At 45.8% G+C, this 19,518-nt stretch overlaps 1 protein-coding gene across 4 annotated transcripts; it reads left to right on the top strand.

Annotated features, from left to right (window-relative positions):
• The first annotated feature begins 313 nt into the window (after positions 1-313).
• On the top strand, positions 314-17,185 carry LOC139578138 (treslin-like). Of its 4 annotated transcripts, none has more exons than XM_071405389.1 (22): positions 314-1,588; positions 1,677-1,947; positions 2,182-2,423; positions 2,762-2,987; positions 4,029-4,173; positions 4,425-4,567; positions 4,845-5,057; positions 5,495-5,640; positions 6,233-6,327; positions 6,584-6,680; positions 6,772-6,854; positions 7,294-7,512; positions 8,908-8,992; positions 9,171-9,240; positions 9,649-9,786; positions 9,894-9,984; positions 11,932-11,990; positions 12,177-12,308; positions 12,425-12,528; positions 13,849-16,099; positions 16,215-16,346; positions 16,512-17,185. In XM_071405389.1, exons 1-22 carry the CDS (start codon positions 908-910, stop codon positions 16,619-16,621), a joined length of 5,733 nt encoding a protein of 1,910 aa, XP_071261490.1. In that variant the 5' UTR covers positions 314-907; the 3' UTR covers positions 16,622-17,185. The 4 variants fall into 4 exon arrangements, with proteins under 4 accessions (XP_071261490.1, XP_071261492.1, XP_071261491.1 ...); XM_071405391.1 differs by having other exon boundaries at positions 6,230-6,327; positions 9,649-9,780; XM_071405390.1 differs by having other exon boundaries at positions 6,230-6,327; positions 16,218-16,346.
• Positions 17,186-19,518: the final 2,333 nt, after the last annotated feature.

The following is a 19,518-nucleotide window of genomic DNA, read 5'->3' as shown; positions in this document are numbered from 1 at the left end:
CTGTCAAATCGAAAACCATTAAAGGCATTGGGTGAAGGTAAATTAATCCACGAATACGAATATCATTTAAAATATATCTCACATGACATTTTCATGAATTTATTTTCATGAACTTGATATTAGCGTGAAGCCCATTCAAAAAAGAACAAAAGAACTTTGATAGGGTATTTAGATTTTACAGAGATGATTGATTTAATCCAATCGGAGATTACTGTGACAGTGGTGGCAAATCATCGACAAGTATTCTACTCACATTGGGCGAATGAGAACCGATCGAGTGCAATGTTACCAATCACAGCAAGGAGGGAGGGGCTTCAAGACGGGGGCGCGAAGAGTTTGAGAGGAGAAGGAGCAGTAAAATGGCGAATCTTTAAAACTATAATGGTAGATACGTTTTAGTATGATAAAAAAAAAAAACAAACGTGTGACAATTTTGCGTCTAAATAATTAGCTATTCAACACGTCGCAACTATATTGGCGCGGGCGTCTGCTCATTCCAAAACCGGTTTATGGTAAACAAACAAAAAATCGTAAACAAAGCTTGTTTCGCTCGCTTGGGCCAAGTAGCTAGCAAGCTAGCTAACGTTAGCAACTGTTGTATCTGAAGGTAGCATTAGCCAGTTCATGTTCAACCAGATGAGAAATTTGCTAACTTCGTGACAACTATCTACTTGGTGTACATGGAGCAAGTGCAGGCGTCTGCTCATTCCAAAACCGGTTTATGGTAAACAAACAAAAAATCTTAAACAGCTTGTTTCGCTCGCTTGAGCCAAGTAGCTAGCTAACGTTAGCAACTGTTGTATCTGAAGGTAGCATTAGCCAGTTCATGTTCAACCAGATGAGAAATTTGCTAACTTCGTGACAACTATCTACTTGGTGTACATGGAGCAAGTGTCCCGTTCCAGCCATGGCTTTGCATAACTTAGTTTTTGTCATTGATGTGGATTATCGGCCGTCAGGACACGTCAATGTCATAAACCATCCACTGAAGCAGGGCATTCTCCGAATTCTGCTTCATTTCGGATATAAGTATGGATTCGAGAAGGTGCGATGGGGTTACAAATTCTGTCAATCAAGAACTGGACGACGCAATGGTAACCTGATATCCAGGGGCTCTGATTTTAAAGAACTACGAGACAAAACTTTTGAAGACTTCGAGGTGGAGTTTCAATTAAAGTTCGATGCAAGTGAGAAAACAATCTCGGCTCAGCCAAGGAATCAACCTACCAGCCCTGCTGCTTCCATACAGAATGCATTGAAAGAAGCTTTGTTGGACTTCCAATGGGACAGACCAGATATCACCTCTCCCACCAAATTGACATTGAGACCCAGGAGAGGTCGAGCGGGTAAAGGAGGCCCGCCTCAACCTGAGGATGAATTGTCAAGCCTGGGGAGAAATGTGTTATTCCTCTTGTCAAGGTGTCCTCACTCCAGGGCAGATTTAGGAGAATATGTGTCCCTCGCTGGAATCCCTGCAGGTGCGAGTCACACAGATGTGTCCGACCGTATCCTACCCAAGGGACTCCATGAAATGTTGGTCCAACGGCAAGTTGTCCTTCACTGGGTGGACAGCACTTCATACGTCCAGGTAAATAGTGACAGTTGCTTTCAAATAACTGGACAAATGTCATTGGGAATCTGTTCAAAGACTTGCTGACCTGTCTTTCTCATTCCAGGTTATGAGAAGTGAGGAGCACTGGGGCTCAGATAGGCTTTCTGAGGTGTTGAGGGAGATGGGTGGTAGAGTGGTCCCCATGGACGCCCTGCTAAACCTGTGCTGTCCTCACAAGCTCTCCAGTGTTCAGTCCCCCGTAGACTCCCCTTCAGATGCCATTTTGAGGAGAGAGACCTTTCCACTCGACTCTAGCATGGGATACCTGTTGTCCTCAGAACGACTGTACCGCCTAGCGTTTCCTGTCCTGGGGGGAGTCCTGAGATGGGGGCAAGGTTTGTGATGCATGGAAGTGAACTGTCATTTGGAAAATCTCCCTCTCTCACTGGATTACTCTCATGACATAACAAAGCTATTATGCCTACACATGTTAACCAAATCACAATAAAAGGCCACACTTGTAAATCTTGTAGTAGTGAATAGTATTCATCATTGATATAAAAGTACAACCATCTGGTTTCACATCAACATGCTGTTTTTCCCCTGTGTGCTGTCTGTCATGTACTCAGGTGATGCTCCACAGAGCTGCAGTGTGACGTTGGAGCCGGTTGCCCTCAGACAGAGGCTCCTCCCAGCCCCCGTGGAGGTGTGTCTGAAAGGGGTCCTTCGGGGCTGGGACGCCCACTCCCTCACAGAGGCGTCCTCCTCAGAGTCCTGGGTGCTGCAGTGTTCCATCAACAACCACACAGACCAGGGCCAAGCTGTCTTCCAACAGCTACTAAGGGAGCTCTCTGCCCAGGCTCTTCACATGGTAAAGCTACACCGTAGCGCCAATGTTGCCAGATTCTGTTGACACTTTCCAAATGGGAATAAAACCACCCAATATGGCAACAATGTGTAGGACATAGAAGTACTGTTGTCTTCCTGTTTAGTTGTCAGTGTGTTGTGTTCAATTTGAAACGAGAGGGTTTCATCTAAACTGAAACAAACATCTGACTGTTGTCCACTCCGCTGTGTTGTCCACTCCGCTCCACAATGGTCATGATGCTCCCAACCGATCAGGCTAATAAGTATCAAAATTATTATTTCACTGTAATGTCAAAATGATCAATGTTTTTGGGGCTAATAACTAGTTTGTTGTCTCCACAGTTTGCAGAGGTGAGTGACGGAGGAGACTTGCCGTGCTCGGCCTTCCTGTCTCCCCTCTCAGCCCTCACGGCTTTGCTCACCGTCCTTCGGCCCAGCGTCGCTTCCGGCTACCACACCCTGACCTTGGATGTCATTGCTCCAGCAGCGGCGGACATCTCCTCAGACCTGCCTGAGGTGGTCAGCAGTGTCCTGGGAGGGTTCTATGACATCATGGAGGGAGATGGAGGTTATGATTGGCTCTGTTTCCTCTGTCTATATTATCCGCCTTAACATATCTGAGATGACTTGCGACTCGTGGTTACAGTAGGGTCTGAGACGACTCGCGGTGACGGTAGGGTCTGAGACGACTCGTAGTTACAGTAGGGTCTGAGATGACTAGCGACTCGTAGTTACAGTAGGGTCTGAGATGACTTGTGACTAGTAGTTACAGTAGGGTCTGAAATGACTTGCGACTTGTAGTTAGTCGGGTCTGAGATGACTTGCGACTTGTAGTTACAGTAGGGTCTGAGATGACTAGTAGTTACAGTAGGGTCTGAGATGACTAGCGACTCGTAGTTACATTAGGGTCTGAGACGACTCGCGACTTGTAGTTACAGTAGGGTCTGAGATGACTAGCGACTCGTAGTTACAGTAGGGTCTGAGACGACTCGCGGTGACGGTAGGGTCTGAGATGACTCGCGACTTGTAGTTACAGTAGTGTCTGAGATGACTAGCGACTCGCAGTTACAGTAGGGTCTGAGATGACTAGCGACTCGTAGTTACAGTAGGGTCTGAGATGACTAGCGACTCGTAGTTACTTTAGGGTCTGAGATTACTTGTGACTAGTAGTTACAGTAGGGTCTGAGATGACTAGCGACTCGTAGTTACATTAGGGTTTGAGACGACTCGCGGTGACGGTAGGGTCTGAGGCGACTAGTAGTTACAGTAGGGTCTGAGGTGACTAGTAGTTACAGTAGGGTCTGAGGTGACTAGCGACTCGTAGTTACTTTAGGGTCTGAGATGACTAGCGACTCGTAGTTACAGTAGGGTTTGAGACGACTCGTGGTGACGATAGGGTCTGAGACGACTCGCGGTGACGGTAGGGTCTGAGCGATAGCTCCACCTTGCTTCTGTGGCATTGCTGTCACCTTAATTGTCTGAACTTTTCTTACCTTTTATATCAAATTGAGTTTTCAATTCAATTACAGATCTCCAGAAAATGATTCACTCAATTAGTTTATTGGTGCAGTGTTATCGTAACAGACTGAGTACTGTCCTTCCTCCACAGCTCCTCTAGTTGAGCCCCAGGTTCCTGACTGGGCACAGCAGGAGCTCAGCCATTGGTCCAGCCCACTGACCGCTGGGCTGGTGGAGGGCTGGTTCCCGCACGCTGACCAATCAGGAGTCAGCTCCCACTTAATGGAGTCAATGAGGTATGATTTGCCCTTTTTAACGTTATGTCTGTAATTATGTGTATTTGAAACATCACAATTTCTTAATATTAAATATAATGTCATTAGAACACTGTCGCCTAGTTTTTAAATACATAGATATCTAGGGCCAAATAACAATTTCCCGGTGGTTAGTGTCTTTCCTACACATATATAAAAGTTGCAGCTGAACTGCTTAATCATGACCTTTAAACTATTATTGACTATGTCAATGTCTATGTGTGTGTGTCCAGGCTGCTCCATGCGGTGCCAGAGGGTGAAACCGAGGGTCAGGAAGAGGAGCTGTCGGGCCCTCAGCAGGACTTGGTCATCAGCCTGGCAGAACTCTACCAGAGAATGACCTCCCAGTCCCACAGTGACAAGACGGGGAAGAAACGTAAGGAAACACCTCAGACCCTACTGGCTGCATATCCCCCCTCCCTCATATCTCTCAAGACCCCCCCCCCTCCCTCAATTGTCAGTGACTTCTGTTTGTATTTTAGAAATGTCTCAATATATTTTTGTACTAATCAGTGAGCGTCTCATGTGTGAACAGATGGCTTTCGATTCTTCTGTGATACGCCATCGGTGTAGCAGCTCATAACCTACAATGACGAGACACTTATGTTGTTCTTCCCCTGCTGAGTGTCTGTCTATTCTGCTGTCGCCTGCAGGGGGCGCCCAGCGCACGCCGGTGAGGCAGAAGATGAAGACTATGAGCCGCTCACTGCAGATGCTGAACGTGGCCCGTCTGAATGTCAAGGCCCAGAAAAGCCAGGCTGGAGAGACTGAGGTGGGGGCGCCGGGGGCTGAGGGCTGCAGGGCACAGGAGAGGCTGGGGAAAAGACGATCAGGAAACGGGGCCAAGACTGGACCCCACGCCCAACGTAAGTGTCTGGTCCGTCTGGCCCAACGCAAGTGTCTGGTCCGTCTGGCCCAACGCAAGTGTCTGGTCCGTCTGGCCCAACGCAAGTGTCTGGTCCGTCGGGCCCAACGCAAGTGTCTGGTCTGTCAACAGGGTTGTTAATTGTTCTGCTCCCAAAAGGCTAAACCATAGTCTCAGCATGGTTCAGATTCAGCTTTTAATGGTCAAATGTTTGATAAGAGGCCTAGTCTCATAATTTTTAGACAGCGAAATGAAAATGGGTGTATTACAGAGCATTCAAATAAAACATTTTACTTTTATAGAACAGAGTTGGTTCTTGGTGTTCTATGTAGCATAGGGAATCATGCCAGCTCTGTACTTTCTGTTTATCTTCAATGAATGTTCTGAACATCACACCAGTTAATAACTCACAAACTTCCATGCCTGCTCTCCTGTCAGACTTCAAGAGCGAGGCCGAGCTGCTGTCCCACCTGAAGGCCGGCTATGAGAAGACGGTGGCTGAGAGAGGCTCCTCCCTCCTCACTGAGGCCCAGCACCTTCTCTCTGCTATCAAGATGTTCCTGAGGCCCAACCCAGACCTGGGGGTAAGATAGACCTGGGGATAAGACGTTCCTGAGGCCCAACCCAGACCTGGGGGTAAGATAGACCTGGGGATAAGACGTTCCTGGGGCCCAACCCAGACCTGGGGGTAAGATAGACCTGGGGATAAGACAGACCTGGGGGTAATACGTTCCAGGGGCCCAACCCAGACCTCGGGGTAAGAAAGACGTAGAGAAGAAAATACCTAGTGGACAGGTTCTATTTGAAAATCCTGAAGGTCACTATCTAAAAAAAAAAAGCTAATGTGATGTAATACCTGACTTGACAGGATAAACGGCTAATGTGATGTAATACCTGACTTGACAGGATAAATGGCTAATGTGATGTAATACCTGACTTGACGTGACGGGATAAACGGCTAATGTGATGTAATACAAATACGAATTTGTTCTTAACTTAATTGCCTAGTTAAATAAAGGTTACGCATACACTAAAACTGATTTATCGCGATATTTAACAAGTTAGATGATATGTAAATGCGGATATCGGCCAACCCTAATGCAAGGGTTCCACTTCCTTACGTTCACGTATTCCGTCGGAATACGTCTGACTTCACTCTTTCTCTCTGCCCAGCAGGTCTGGCTCTTCGTCCAACAGAACCTGCTCAAGTCCAGCAAGTCCATCCGCCAGCTTTACAGCAACACTCCTGACGCCGACAGCAAACTCAGAGAGTAAGTAGTGACTGTTAAACATAGTAGTCTCTGGTTTCAAATTATTATTATTATATTGAACAGCAGCTTATGGTCGTCACCGATAAATGCGATTTTAAATAGAGGATTGTTTTCATCAAGCGCCGAACCAACTGAAACAGATTACCTGGGCTTGTCCAATAAGAAACGCTGATTTTTGTTTTTGGTTTCATAATGTTTTACTACGGTTTGCCCTACTGAACACGACCAATTACTAACACTGACATGTCTCTCTCAGGTGCCAGCTGCAGGCGATTCTCAGGTTGGAGATGTGCCGACTCCTCCCCTCTGAGCAGCAGGCCGACACACCGGATGTGGAGGAGACAGTGGAGGAGGTAGGAAACGACTCCACAACCCATCATATTACTTCCTCCAAACAAAACAGAGTCGTTTTACAGGCTTTGATTTCTCCTTCGCTCTACCCAGGTGACTGACATGTTAAGGATCATCTCTCTAACCAAAGACCCAGTGTACCTGGCCAAGTTCCTGCAAGATGAAGTCCTCCCTGTGTGAGTCTCTTCTCTGAAATCGGACTCAACTTTAGGGGTTGAATCCAGATTAAGGAGATGAGGAAAATAGCTCTATATATAGTTACAATAAAAATAGCGCTATATTAAGTTATAATAAAAATAGCGCTATAATTATGCAATATGGCCCGAGGGGGTGTGGTATATGGCCAATATATCATGGCTAAGGGCTGTTCTTAAGCACGACACAACGCGGAGTGCCTGGATACAGCCCTTAGCCGTGGTATATTGGCCATATATCACAAACCCCTGTGGTGCCTTATTGCTATTATAAACTGGTTACCAATGTAATTAGAGCAGTAAAAATACATGTTTTGTCATACCCGTGGTATGCGGTCTCATATACCCTGGCTATCAACATTCGGGGCTCGAACCACCCAGTGTATAAAAAGTTTGAATAAATGGTGTTGTGGGCTATCAGGTTCCTGACGGCCATCCCTAGGGTCCTAGCAGACGTATACTACAGCCTGGGAACCCAGCTGCCCGCCGCCCTGTCAGCCGTGCTGCCCTCTGACTTCTTCAGCGACGAGTCCGTGACCAAGGACAGCGTCTCCTCTCCTCACCTCTCCACGGCCCTCAGCATGGCCTCCGACTGCGGGGAGCTACAGGAGCTCCGCGACCGCTCCGCCAGCAAGAGGAAGTAAGTTACCTGGGGCCGGAGGCTTTATCTGCTGTGGTGCAGCTGTGTGGATGTGATACAATGACCGTTCTAAGTTGTCTGTTGTTAGTACACTTTCATATAGCCCTCTTTAATGAACCCCTGTTAGTACACTCTCATATAACCCTCTTTAACTAACCCCTGTTGTTAGTACACTTTCGGCTAGGGGGCACTATTTTCACTTCCGGGTGAAAAGTGTGCCCAAAGTAAACTGCCTGCTACTCAGGCCCAGAAGCTAGGATTTGCATATAATAGGTAGATTTGGATAGAAAACACTCTAAAGTTTCTAAAACTGTAAAAATGATGTCTGAGTATAACAGAACTTATTTGGCAGGCGAAACCCAGAGGACAAACCATCCAGGATTTTTTTTTTTTGAGGTCATTCTCTTTTCAATGGGTTTTCTATGTGGATCTAGATTTCTAAGGCACTTGCTTGCAGTTCCTATCGCTTCCACTAGATGTCAACAGTCTTTAGAAATTGGTTGATGTTTTTCCTTTGAGAAATTAAGAAGTAGGGCTGTTCAGAACGAGGGTCGAGTCTAGTGTACTGTTGTGGTTGGGGCGCGTGACCTGAAAGCTCGCTCCACTTTGTTTTCGTTCGGTATTGAACGCAGTTTATCCCGTCATAAATTGTATCGATTATTTACGTTTAAAAATACCTAAAATTGCATGAGGAAAGTTGTTTGAAATGTTTGGATCAGTTTTACAGGTAACTATATTAGATACTTTTTAGTCATGTTGAGCGAGTTGGAACCGGTGTTTTTCTGGATCAAACGCGCCAAATAAATGGACATTTTGGAGATATAACGACATAATTTATCGAACAAAAGGACCATTTGTGATGTTTAATGGACATATTGGAGTGCCAACAGAAGAAGATCATCTTCAAAAGTAAGGCATGAATTATATTGTTATTTCTGACTTTTGTGTCGAGCCTGGCGGGTTGAAATGTGATTTTCATGTGTTTGTTTGATGGGGTGCTGTCCTCAGATAATAGCATGGTTTGCTTTCGCCGTAAAGCGAAAGCAAAATCTGACACTGTGGCTGGATTAACAAGAAGTTCATCTTTAAACCAATGTATAACACTTGTATGATTCATGAATTATTATTATGAGTATTTCTGTTTTTGAATTTGGCGTGCTGCTATTTCACTGGTTTGAGTTGAGTTTATTTTATTTTTACAGGGACAGTGCACATTAAGCAGCGTTTCAGTAAAAGTGCCGGTTTTAGCCAGCCGGCTAATTTTCAACCGCAGTCCCTGGGCAGGTTATTGTGTGTGTCAACGGGATTGGCGTGCGAAGGGATCACTAAGAAGTGAACTAACCCTTTAGTACACTTTCATATATCCCTCTTTAACTCACCTCTCTTGTGTTTGAGGAGTGGGAGGCTGACTCGCCATCGCAGCATGACTGAAGCATCCCAGAGTCTACAAATAGAGGTGCCCAGGAAGTCCACCAGAGGGGTGAGCTAAGACGGGATACATTTATTTGATTCTACCGCAGCTGTAAAGTCCGATAAAATAGGGTCTCGATCACTGGGTCTTTGTAATATTGATCTTTTGTTCGTCTTGTCTGAATGGATGTACAGTATGAACTTACTAATCACCCAAATCTTGATTTATCTCTGTGTCGTATGAACAGGCCAAGCGTAAGATCTGTGTTGCTGTGGAGAAACCAGCCGCTGAACTGCCCTCAAAGCAGGCTGCACAAGGTCATTTCCTCCAACTCTGTTAGATCAACAAACTCTTTGTCTCATACGCTCAGATTCAGAGTGTCTAATAGTTGCATGTACAGGGTTGCAGGTGTGATTGCAGGGTACAGTGAAAATCTTAGAATGTCCATAGGGGAATCAGCAGGTAAGGTAAGTGACCGTTGAGAAGGTGGGTGGGGGGGGGGGGGTCCGTAGGGGGAAGTTCCGCCCTCCCTCCTGCAACTGGTAGCTGACTAGTGGTGGCTATTCAGCAGCCTGATGGTCTGAGGATAGAAGCTATTGGCCAGTCTGACAGTTCTTGTCATGATGCTAATGATCTTCTTGGGCCTGCCCTAGGTGTCCTGTAGGGCAGGCAGCCATCTTGTGCTGTAATTGTCAAATTTGAATACCACTTAATTTGGTCTACAGAGGTCACAAAGGTCCGGAGGAACTTGTTCAACCAGGAGGCTATGTCCCCTTCCAAGAAGGCCAAGATGCCCAGGAGTCGGTCTGTCTCGGCCGTGGAGGGACTCAAGCATAAAGGCTCCCAGGCAACAGAAGGTGGTGGTAACGACACTGTGTTCCATGATAGTGCAATGTTCCAAGAGCTCAGTAACACAACTTAAAAGGTTTTGTTAGCACTTGAGACTTACAGAGGAAATCTGCCCTTTCAGATCGACATTCCCTCCTGACCAAAAAGGTGACGGAAACGCCCCTTCATAAGCAGGTGTCCAACCGTCTGCTGCACAGGCAACAGATGGGCAGGTGAGTCCATGTTTTTTAGAAAAATCCTGATTCTAAAAGATGTATATATAGAACTAAAATATGAAGACAACATGTAAAGTGTTGGTCCCATGTTTCATGAGCTGAAAGAGCCCACAAATGTTCCATATGCACAAAAAGCTTATTTATCTTAAATTTTGTGGCCAAATTTATTTACGTCCCTGTTAGGGAGTGTTTCTCCTTTGCCAAGATAATCCATCCACCTGACAGGTGTGGCATATCAAGAAGCTGATTAAACAGCATGGTCATTACACAGGTGCACCTTGTGCTGGGGACAATAAGAGGCCACTCTAAAATGTGCAGTTTTGTCACACAACACAATGCCACAGATGTCTAAAGTTGAGGGCGTGTGCAATTGGCATGTTGACTGCAGGAATGTCCACCAGAGCTGATGCCAGAGACTTAAATGGTAATTTCTCTACCATAAGCCGTACGTCCAACCACAGACCACGTGTAACCACGCCAGCCCAGGACTTCCACATCCAGCTTCTTCACCTGCGGCATTGTCTGACACCAGCCACCTGCACAGCTGATGAAACTGTGGGTTTGCACAAGCAATTTCTGAATCCCGGGTTCAACTGTAACAGGCAGATGGCAGACAGCGTGTTTGGCGTCGAGTGGGCGAGCGGTTTGCTGATGTCAATGTTGTGAACAGCGTTCCCCGCGGTGGGGTTATGGTATGGGCAGGCATAAGCTACGGACAACAAACACAATTGCATTTTACCAATGCCAATTTGAATGCACAGAGATACCGTGACGAGATTCTGAGGCCCATGGTCTTGCCATTCATCCACCGCCATCACCTCATGTTTCAGCATGATAATGCACAGCCCCACGTCGCAAGGATCTGTACACAATTCCTGGAAGCTGAAAATGTCCCAGTTCCATGGCCTGCATCCTTACCAGACATGTCACCCATTGAGCATGTTTGGGATGCTCTGGATCGAAGTGTACGGCAGCGTATTTTGGTTCCCGCCAATATCCAGCAACTTCTTACAGCCATTTGAAAAGGAGTGGGACAACGTTCCATAAGCCACAATCAACAGCCTGATCAACTCTATGTGAAAGATCTCATGCTGCATGAGGCAAATGAGTCACACCAGATACTGACTTGGTTTTCTTATCCTTTTTTTTTTTTTTAAAGGTATCTGAAACCAATGGATGTAATTCTGTATGACCCCTGTCATGTGAAATCTGTAGATTAGGGCCTAATGAATTTATTCTAATTGACTGATTTCCTTATATGAACTTTAACTCAGTAAACTTTTTGAAATTGTTGCAGGTTGTGTTTTATATTTTTGTGTATATTTCCACACAATGAGGTTTAGTGTAAGAGCTGTTTGAAAAGACTGCCTGAAATGACTGCCTGTTTTGTTGGGATGGAGTTTTGGCCTGCCTGGGTCCATAGACCAGGCGGTAAATTAGTTAATAGACCAATAAGAAAGAGTTTCAAACCTCTCTGCCAATAACAGCTAGTTTTCCCCTCTCCACTCAGACCACTTCTAGTAAAATTATGTTTTGACAAATTGCTAAGAAGCTATTTTTTTTTCTTGTTGACCATTTTAATTTAAAACAATCACAGTAAACTAACTATTTGTTACCCAGAAATTATTTGATATTGAGATTACAAGAGGGAAAAAACTGCTTTTAATATTAACTAGTATGAATTAACTAGTATACTAGTGTTGATTTAACTAGTATTGATTGACAAATTAATACTAGTTAATACGAGTTATTCATTTACTTTGATTCATATATGAAAAAAGGGAGTTTTGCATCGTTGGCAGTGCAAATGGCTCATTTGCCTTGTTGTATTAGTTTAACATTTTGATTTGTTTAGGAGAAGTTATTACTGTAACTGAATTGGTAGCAGTACATTGTGGGGACGATAGTGGATAAGCGAAATGTCCTGTCTGTTTGATTTGTCAGGAGGTCTGTCCCGACAGACGAGTGCATCGTTGAGGAGTCGCCAGTGAAGCCTCTAGAAGGTCAGTGACTGGTGCTAAGAGTCTACATGAAACGGTCAATGTCCTGTGCACATTTCTGAGATGCTCATAAACGTTTTTAATATCAACCACATCAACAATGCAATTGTATAAGTTGATAAATAGTCAGGGGTTTTAATAGTTTTAAAATGACAATATAAAAGACATGAAAAATTATATTTATAACAGACTTGAGGAGGAGTCCAAGATTGGAGAAGTTTGCCAGGAGACATTCCAGTTTCTACTCTAGCTCCCAGCCTCGTTCCCGCAACCTGGACAAAGCTCTCTCCTCTCAGCTCCCGCTCAGTGACAGCAAAATAGGTAGGTTGACTAAACACCATTATTTCATGCGTATCCGTATAGTTACCACCGTTCAATATTCTGTGGAGTCTTTCAGCTGACACATATTGACATCATTGATCATTCAATTTCTGTAGGTGTGGTAAACCTGCGGTCAGTACGGTCTCCAGTACGTCTTCTGTTTGAAGCCACACAGTCCACGTCCAGCTGGAGGCAGTTGTCTAACTCTGATGCCTTCCAGGTAACTCCATCTCGTTGAACCTCTTCAGATGTCATGCAGTGCATTCTGGAAGTATTCAGACCCCTTCACTTTTTCCATATTTTGTTACGTTACAGCCGTATTCTAAAATGGATAAAAACATATTTTTAATCCTCATCAATCTACACACAATACCCCCCCCCCCCCCATAAATTAGTAATTTTTGCACATTTTATTAAAAATAACAGAAATACCTTATTTACATAAGTATTCAGACCCTTTGCTATGTATTTTGTATTTATTATGGATCCCCATTAGCTGCAACTACTCTTCCTGAGGTCCGGCAAAATTAAGGCAGTTTATACAATTTTAAAAACCATAAGGAGACTCAAAATTGAGCTCAGGTGTATCCTGTTTCCATTGGTCATCCTTGAGATGCTTCTATGATTTGGAAAGGCACACACCTGTCTATATAAGGTCCCACAGTTGACAGTGCATGTCAGAGCAAAAAACCAAGCCATGAGGTCGAAGGAGTTGTCCGTAGAGCTCTGAGACAGGATTGTGTTGAGGCACAGATCTGGTAGAAGGGTACCTAAACATTAAAGGCCCCCAAGAACACAGTGGCCTCCATCAAATGGAATAAGTTTGGAACCACCAGAACTCTTCCTAGAGCTGGCCGTGCAGCCGAACTGAGCAATCGTAGGAGAAGGGCCTTTGTCAGAGAGCTCTGACAGAGCTCCAGAGTTCCTCTGTGGAGATGGGAAAACCTTCCAGAAGGACAACCATCTCTGCAGCACTCTACCAATCAGGCCTTTATGGTAGAGTAGCCAGACGGAAGCCACTCCTCAGTAAAAGGCACATGACAGCCTGCTTGGAGTTTGGCGATAGGCACCTTAAGGACTCTGGACTCAAGATTCTCTGGTCTGAAACCAAACTATTTGGCCTGAATGCCCATGCCTGGCACCGCTTATCACCTGGCCAATACCATACCTACGGTGAAGCATGGTGGTGGCAGCATCATACTGTGGGGATGTTTTTCAGCTGCAGGGACTGGGAGACTAGTCGGTATGGAGTGGAAAGATGAACAGAGCAATGTACAGAGAGATCCTTGGTGATAACCTGCTCCAGAGCGCTCAGGACTTCAGACTGGGGCGAAGGTTCACCTTCCAACAGGACAACGACCCTAAGCACACAGCCAAGACAACGAAGGAGTGGCTTTGGGACAAGTCTCAATGTCCTTGCGTGGCCCAACCTCATCCTGGACTTGAACCCGATTTTGAAAATTCTCACAAGCAAAGAATAGCTATGCTGATTTTAACTTGTGATACTTATTGGAAATACTTGCTTGGTTTTCCTTTTCAGAGTCCAAATAATACCCCCACAAACTCACCTGGTAGACACCATAGGTCTGCTAGAGGGAGCAAGACACCTCTGACCCCCAGAACACCTAAGAACTTCAGGTCCTCCAGGGTCCAGAGTTACTCGGTCACAGATAGCCAGATGGCAGGGCCCTCTCACGGGCAGGGTGGCATGGCCCTGAGGGGCAGCCCTTTCAGATCCCCAGCCAGGAGGAGCCTGGTGCTGGAGACTCCCCAAAAGGAGAGCCCTCTGAAGGGCATCCTGAGGACTCCGGTCAAGACATTACTGGAGCGTCTGTCTCCCATCGGCCCTAGCCTGCTCCAGAGCCCACCCTGCTCCAGAACGCCCAGGAAGCACGTCACCTGGTCCCCGTCTCCTCAGAAACTTAGAGTCGCGGAGACTAACACACCCTTCAAGGTGCCTGAGTCGCCTCACCTTTCCACCCGACGTTCTCCAAGGCTGTTGATGAACACACCCGACAAGTTCTGCAGTCCGCTCAAGAGTCCCAGCAGCAAACAGGCGATATCTAGAACTCCAGAAAAAGTAGTACAGAGATCGCACAGAATTTCCCCCCAAGCGTCTCTGTCCAGGATTCCGGAAAATTCTGCTGCAGGTGGCGTTGAGGTGACGCCAGAGAAAAGTGGACGTCCGAGGTCTTCCAAACGGCTTATGGGAAAGTTCAACACACCTGTTAAGAATGAACAGGACCTCCCTGGTGGTACTCAGAAACACCACTCTTCTGACCACCCCACCACCACAACCCCCAGGAAATCTCTGAGACCTGCCCACGGCATGCTCACACCCTCTGGAGGAACCCCTGTTGAAGAAACTCTCTCCATGCCTCCGCACCAAGGCATGCTCACACCGACGAAAAGGACTTTAGGATTGTCAAGGTCCGTAACGTCACCAAAGACTTCTGTCAAAACCCAACTGAATAAAACGACTGTTGTCACCACCTCTTCAGCTAAATGTTTGACCAGGACTAGCTCTGGCCAGGGTGTGCAAGCTAAAACCAGGCAGAACCTGATATCCCTGTCCAATGAGAGTTTAACTGTAGTAGCAGCCAGCACGGATCTTACGAGTAAGGAAAACAGTGACACCGTGTCCAGCGGAAATGTACCGTCGGACTTCCACGAGAGGGAGCCGTCTTCCCAGGCCTTGGGGGGAGAGATGGGGGCCAACTCCCAGCAGCTTGACTCTTCCCAGTTCAGCACCACCTCCGAGGACGAGAGCATCGACATCTCCGAGGCCAAAGTGGTCATGACTCAAATCACTGACGGCCTCAAGATGAACATATCCTTCTCCAGGAAACCCTCAAAGACCAACAACCAAGTCTTCCAGTTCACCGGAGCCTCTACCAAACAGCCAATACCCGCAGAAACCACTAAACCTGGGAGAAGCTATGGTTTCCGCCAGACCCCTGACCGCCAGCAGAGGGAAGCGGCAGTCCGTTGGGGGTACTCCACTGAACCGTCTCGGTTCTCCACCCCCAGGACTTCAGGAACCACCACAAGTTGCAAGAAGGAGCTCGTCACCCCGGACCTCCTAACGTACAAAGTGGAGCTGGAGATGCAAGCGTCGGGGCTGCCCAAGCTTAAGTTAAAGCGCATGAACTCTTTCAATGCCGGGGATGGGGCTGCAGGGTCTCCGACTCCCACTGGCAGTATGAACCTCCCCCACACGGACAGCCCTCTTGCGCTCTGCTCCAAACACAGAGACGCCAGTCACGTCTCGCCATCGCTATGCACCCACGGCACTCCCGCCAAGGGCACTCCGGGGAAAGGGGGCTTCCAGACGTACATCTGCCAGTCCTACACCCCCACGCGCCACCCCGCTGGGACCATATCCCCCCTGGGCACAGCTGCGCTCATCCCCCTGACCCCGTCCCCCCAGAGCATGGGGAGGTCCACCCCAGAGAGCCTCAACAGCTGGCCCCGCAAGAAGAGGGCGCGGCCTGGGATGATGGGGGGCAAGGAGCGGAGACTGAAGGAGGAGCACCTGCTAGAGGGGCTGGAGATGTTGGACGAGGCAGAGCTGGAGGGAATCTACAGACTGAAGGAGACGGAGGAGTCTGACGCACTACTACTGGCTCCCACGTCCAGCCAGGTTACCAGGTCCTCCCCTGGTAAGAGAGCAGGCTCTCCTCTGGACCAGCTGGAGGACATGGACTGGATGGAGAGCCAGGTTCAGCAGGCTGAAGGTGCCGAACCTCTGAAAGATGAAGATTCTGTCATGGCCACTGGAACTGTTCACTGTGAGTTTTTATTAATTGAATTTATTCATATGATTCCTCTAATGGTGAACTTTTCATCTGTTTATTGATTAGCAATAGTTGATTTTTGTTTGTTGGTTTGATTGATTATCTTCAGCAGTGGTAACACCCCCGAGCTCTAAGGTGAGGAAGCCAGTGTCTGCCAGTGGGATTCTAGCCCTCACTCAGTCGCCCATGTTATTCAAGGGGAAGGCAGGTTCTGCCACCAAGAGAACTCATCATTTTATAGGTGAGATTATTATCAGGATTATTTTGCTGTATTGTATGTATGTTTATTATTCTACAACCACTGTTTAGTTCGTAATATCTCAGCTAGTAATTTTAAAATATGACATTTTAGTTCAGAAAAGGCAAAATTATGTGTAAAGAAATGTACATCTGATTGTCTTTTTAGATGAAGCCCATTCTCAGAAGGAGTTTGAGTTGGAACGCTCTCCCTTCAGCCAGCCCCCCAGGCGGTCAACTACAAGAAACACCTACAGTAGGAAGAGACTGCTGGACTGACCTGGCCTGGACTGGATTGAACTGGACTAGCCTGGCCTGGCCTGGAGTCGCCTGGACTAACATAGCAGTCACCCTGTCAGACTTCTTTCAACCCAGCAGCAGTTTTGTAAGGTATTCTTTAAACAGGGGGCCCAAATGTTGATTATTTCATATGAAGCCTCAGATAAAAAGCTCTGCCCACAACCTATCCCAAGAGAACATCTTTGAACACTTGGATTTTTCTCCAACCCTGGGTTGATGGCTGGTTCCTTTGGTTTGGGATGTGTACGACTGAAGTACTTGCATGGGATATTTGTGACTTTTTTTTCTCCCCTCTTTGGATCAAAAGCGTTAGTTGAACCATATTACAATCAAGTCACATCATGAACGTTTCAGCGATTTATGGTTCTTAATGTTTATTTATTGGCTAGTTTGTTGGTAGATTTTTTTTGTCACCAATACTACTTTTCCGTAAAAGGGAAAATATGTACGTATGTTTATATATTGAAATTATTTTGTAAATAAAAGCTTAACTCTTTTAAATAAAGCAATTAACATTGCTAATTTGACTGTTTTTAAAACAAATGATTTGTACTGTATTATTTGTATACTTAGATTAGGAAAGTTACCCATAACTGGGCTGAAATGGACACCTGCTCGTCCAACATCTCATTCCAAAATCAAGGGCATTAATATGGAGTTGGTCCCCCCTTTGCTGCTATAACAGCCTCCACTCTTCTGGGAAGGCTTTCTACTAGATGTTGTAACATTGCTGCGGGGACTTGCTTCCAATTCAGCCACGCGCATTAGTGAGGTCGGGCACTGATATTGGGCAATCAGGCCTGGCTTGCAGTCGGTGTTCCAGGCCAGTCAAGTTCTTCCACACCGATCTCGAAAAACCATTTCTGTATGGACCTCGCTTTGTGAATGGGGACATTGTCATGCTGAAATAGGAAAGGGCCTTCCACAAAGTTGGAAGCACAGAATTGTCTTGAATGTCATTGTATGCTGTAGCTTTAAGATTTCCCTTCCCTGGAACTAAGGGTCTAGCCCGAACCATGAAAAACAGACACAGACCATTATGCCTCCTCCACCGGACTTTACAGTTGACACTATGCATTGGGACAGGTAGCATTCTTCTGGCATCCGTCAAACCTAGATTTGTCCATCGTACTGCCAGATGGTGAAGCGTGATATCACTTCAGAGAACCCAGCAGTCCACTACTCCAGAGTCCAATGGCGGCGAGCTTTACACCACTCCAGCATTGCACATGGTGATCTTAGGCTTGTGTGCGGCTGCTCGGCCATGGAAAGCAATTTCATGAAGCTCCCGACGAACAGTCCTTGTGCTGACGTTGCTTCCAGAGGCAGTTTGGATCTCGGTAGTGAGTGTTGCAACCCAGGACAGACAATTTTTACCCACTAAGCCCTTCAGCACTCGGTGATCCAGTTCTGTGAGCTTGTGTGGCCTACCACTTCTCGGCTAAGCCATTGTTGCTCCTAAATGTTTCCACTTCACAATAACAGCACTTACAGTTGACCGGAGAAGCTCGAGCAGGACAGAAATTTGACGAACGGCACTGTTGGAAAGGTGGCATCCTATGATGGTGCCACGTTGAAAATCACAGAGCTCTTCAGTAAGGCCATTCTACTGCCAATGTTTGTCTATGGAGATTGCATGGCGGTGTGCTCGATTTTTATACACCTGTCAGCAACGGGTATGGCTGAAATAGCCAAATCCACTCTTTTTAAGTGGTGTCCACATACTTTTGGCCATAGTGTAATCGTTTTATCTTTAAATTTCACGATTGTTTGTGGTCGATTTTATATTTTAAAGTATTTTAAATACCTTTTCACAAAACAATATAAAATTGTTTACCATATATAATAAGATATTTAAGTTATTTGAATTAAATAAAATGTGAAAAACTAAAACCACAATTATTAGTGTTTATTAAACATATATATAAGTAACCTTCTTTATCGTTAGAATCCCCCCCCCCCCCAATGTTCATTGATCACTGAATGTTCAGTATGTGACTGACCAGGTATCAAGTCTGGGTTGTTTACACTATTCAAGATTGTGCTAGCCTACTTGGCTAAAGGTAAGGCCACACTGAGACGCATGAACGTGGATGAAATCGAAAATTACATGGGGATAGACCTGCATCATTATCTCCTTTTTTCCCCCCAGATTATTTGCATACATAACAAAGGTGGACATATTGTGTGTTTTTGCATAAACAATCATGTTAGTTGTTATTCATCCAGCAACCGATAACTTCCATTGAGGAAAAAAACTTGTCTCAATACAGATTTTTACAGACACAAAATCTCAATGTGGCCATAATCAAAAACCTAGGCGTTAGCTCTGGGAACTAAAATTAGTCAAAAGTACTCATGCAAGTCATCGTGCAAACTTAAATGGTTATAGTTGAAGTCGGAAGTTAACACACCTTAGTCAAATACATTTAAACTCCGTTTTTCACAGTTCCTGACATTTAATCCTAGTAGAAATTCCCTGTTTTAGGTCAGTTAGGATCACCATTTTATTTTAAGAATGAAATGTCAGAATAATAGTAGAGAATGATTTCAGCTTTTATTTCTTAATTCACATTCCCAGTGGGTCAGAAGTTTACATACACTCAATTAGTATTTGGTAGCATTGCCTTTAAATTGTTTAACTTGGGTCAAACGTTTCGGGTAGCCTTCCTCAAGCTTCCCACAATAAATTGGGTGAATTTTGGCCCATTCCTCCTGACAGAGCTGGTGTAACTGAGTCAGGTTTGTAGGCCTCCTTGATCGCACACACTTTTTCAGTTCTGCCCCCAAAAAATTCCACAGGATTGAGGTCAGGGCTTTGTGATGGCCACTCCAATACCTTGACTGTTGTCCTGCAGCCATTTTGCCACAACTTT

This window comes from Salvelinus alpinus, chromosome 6, assembly GCF_045679555.1.
Source record: "Salvelinus alpinus chromosome 6, SLU_Salpinus.1, whole genome shotgun sequence".
NCBI lineage: Eukaryota > Metazoa > Chordata > Actinopteri > Salmoniformes > Salmonidae > Salvelinus > Salvelinus alpinus.
The sequence above is the reverse complement of the archived record's forward strand: the minus strand, read 5'-3'. Positions and strand labels throughout refer to the sequence as shown.

What these genes read in the sequence shown, in the direction of transcription:
- LOC139578138 (XM_071405388.1), top strand. Translation starts at nt 908, where the DNA reads ATGGCTTTGCATAACTTAGTTTTTGTCATTGATGTGGATTATCGGCCG. An exon ending in CCAGGAAGTCCACCAGAGGG is followed by an intron (nt 8,993 to 9,170) that starts GTGAGCTAAGAC and finishes TCGTATGAACAG; the next exon opens with GCCAAGCGTAAGATCTGTGT. An exon ending in GGCCACTGGAACTGTTCACT is followed by an intron (nt 16,100 to 16,214) that starts GTGAGTTTTTAT and finishes GATTATCTTCAG; the next exon opens with CAGTGGTAACACCCCCGAGC.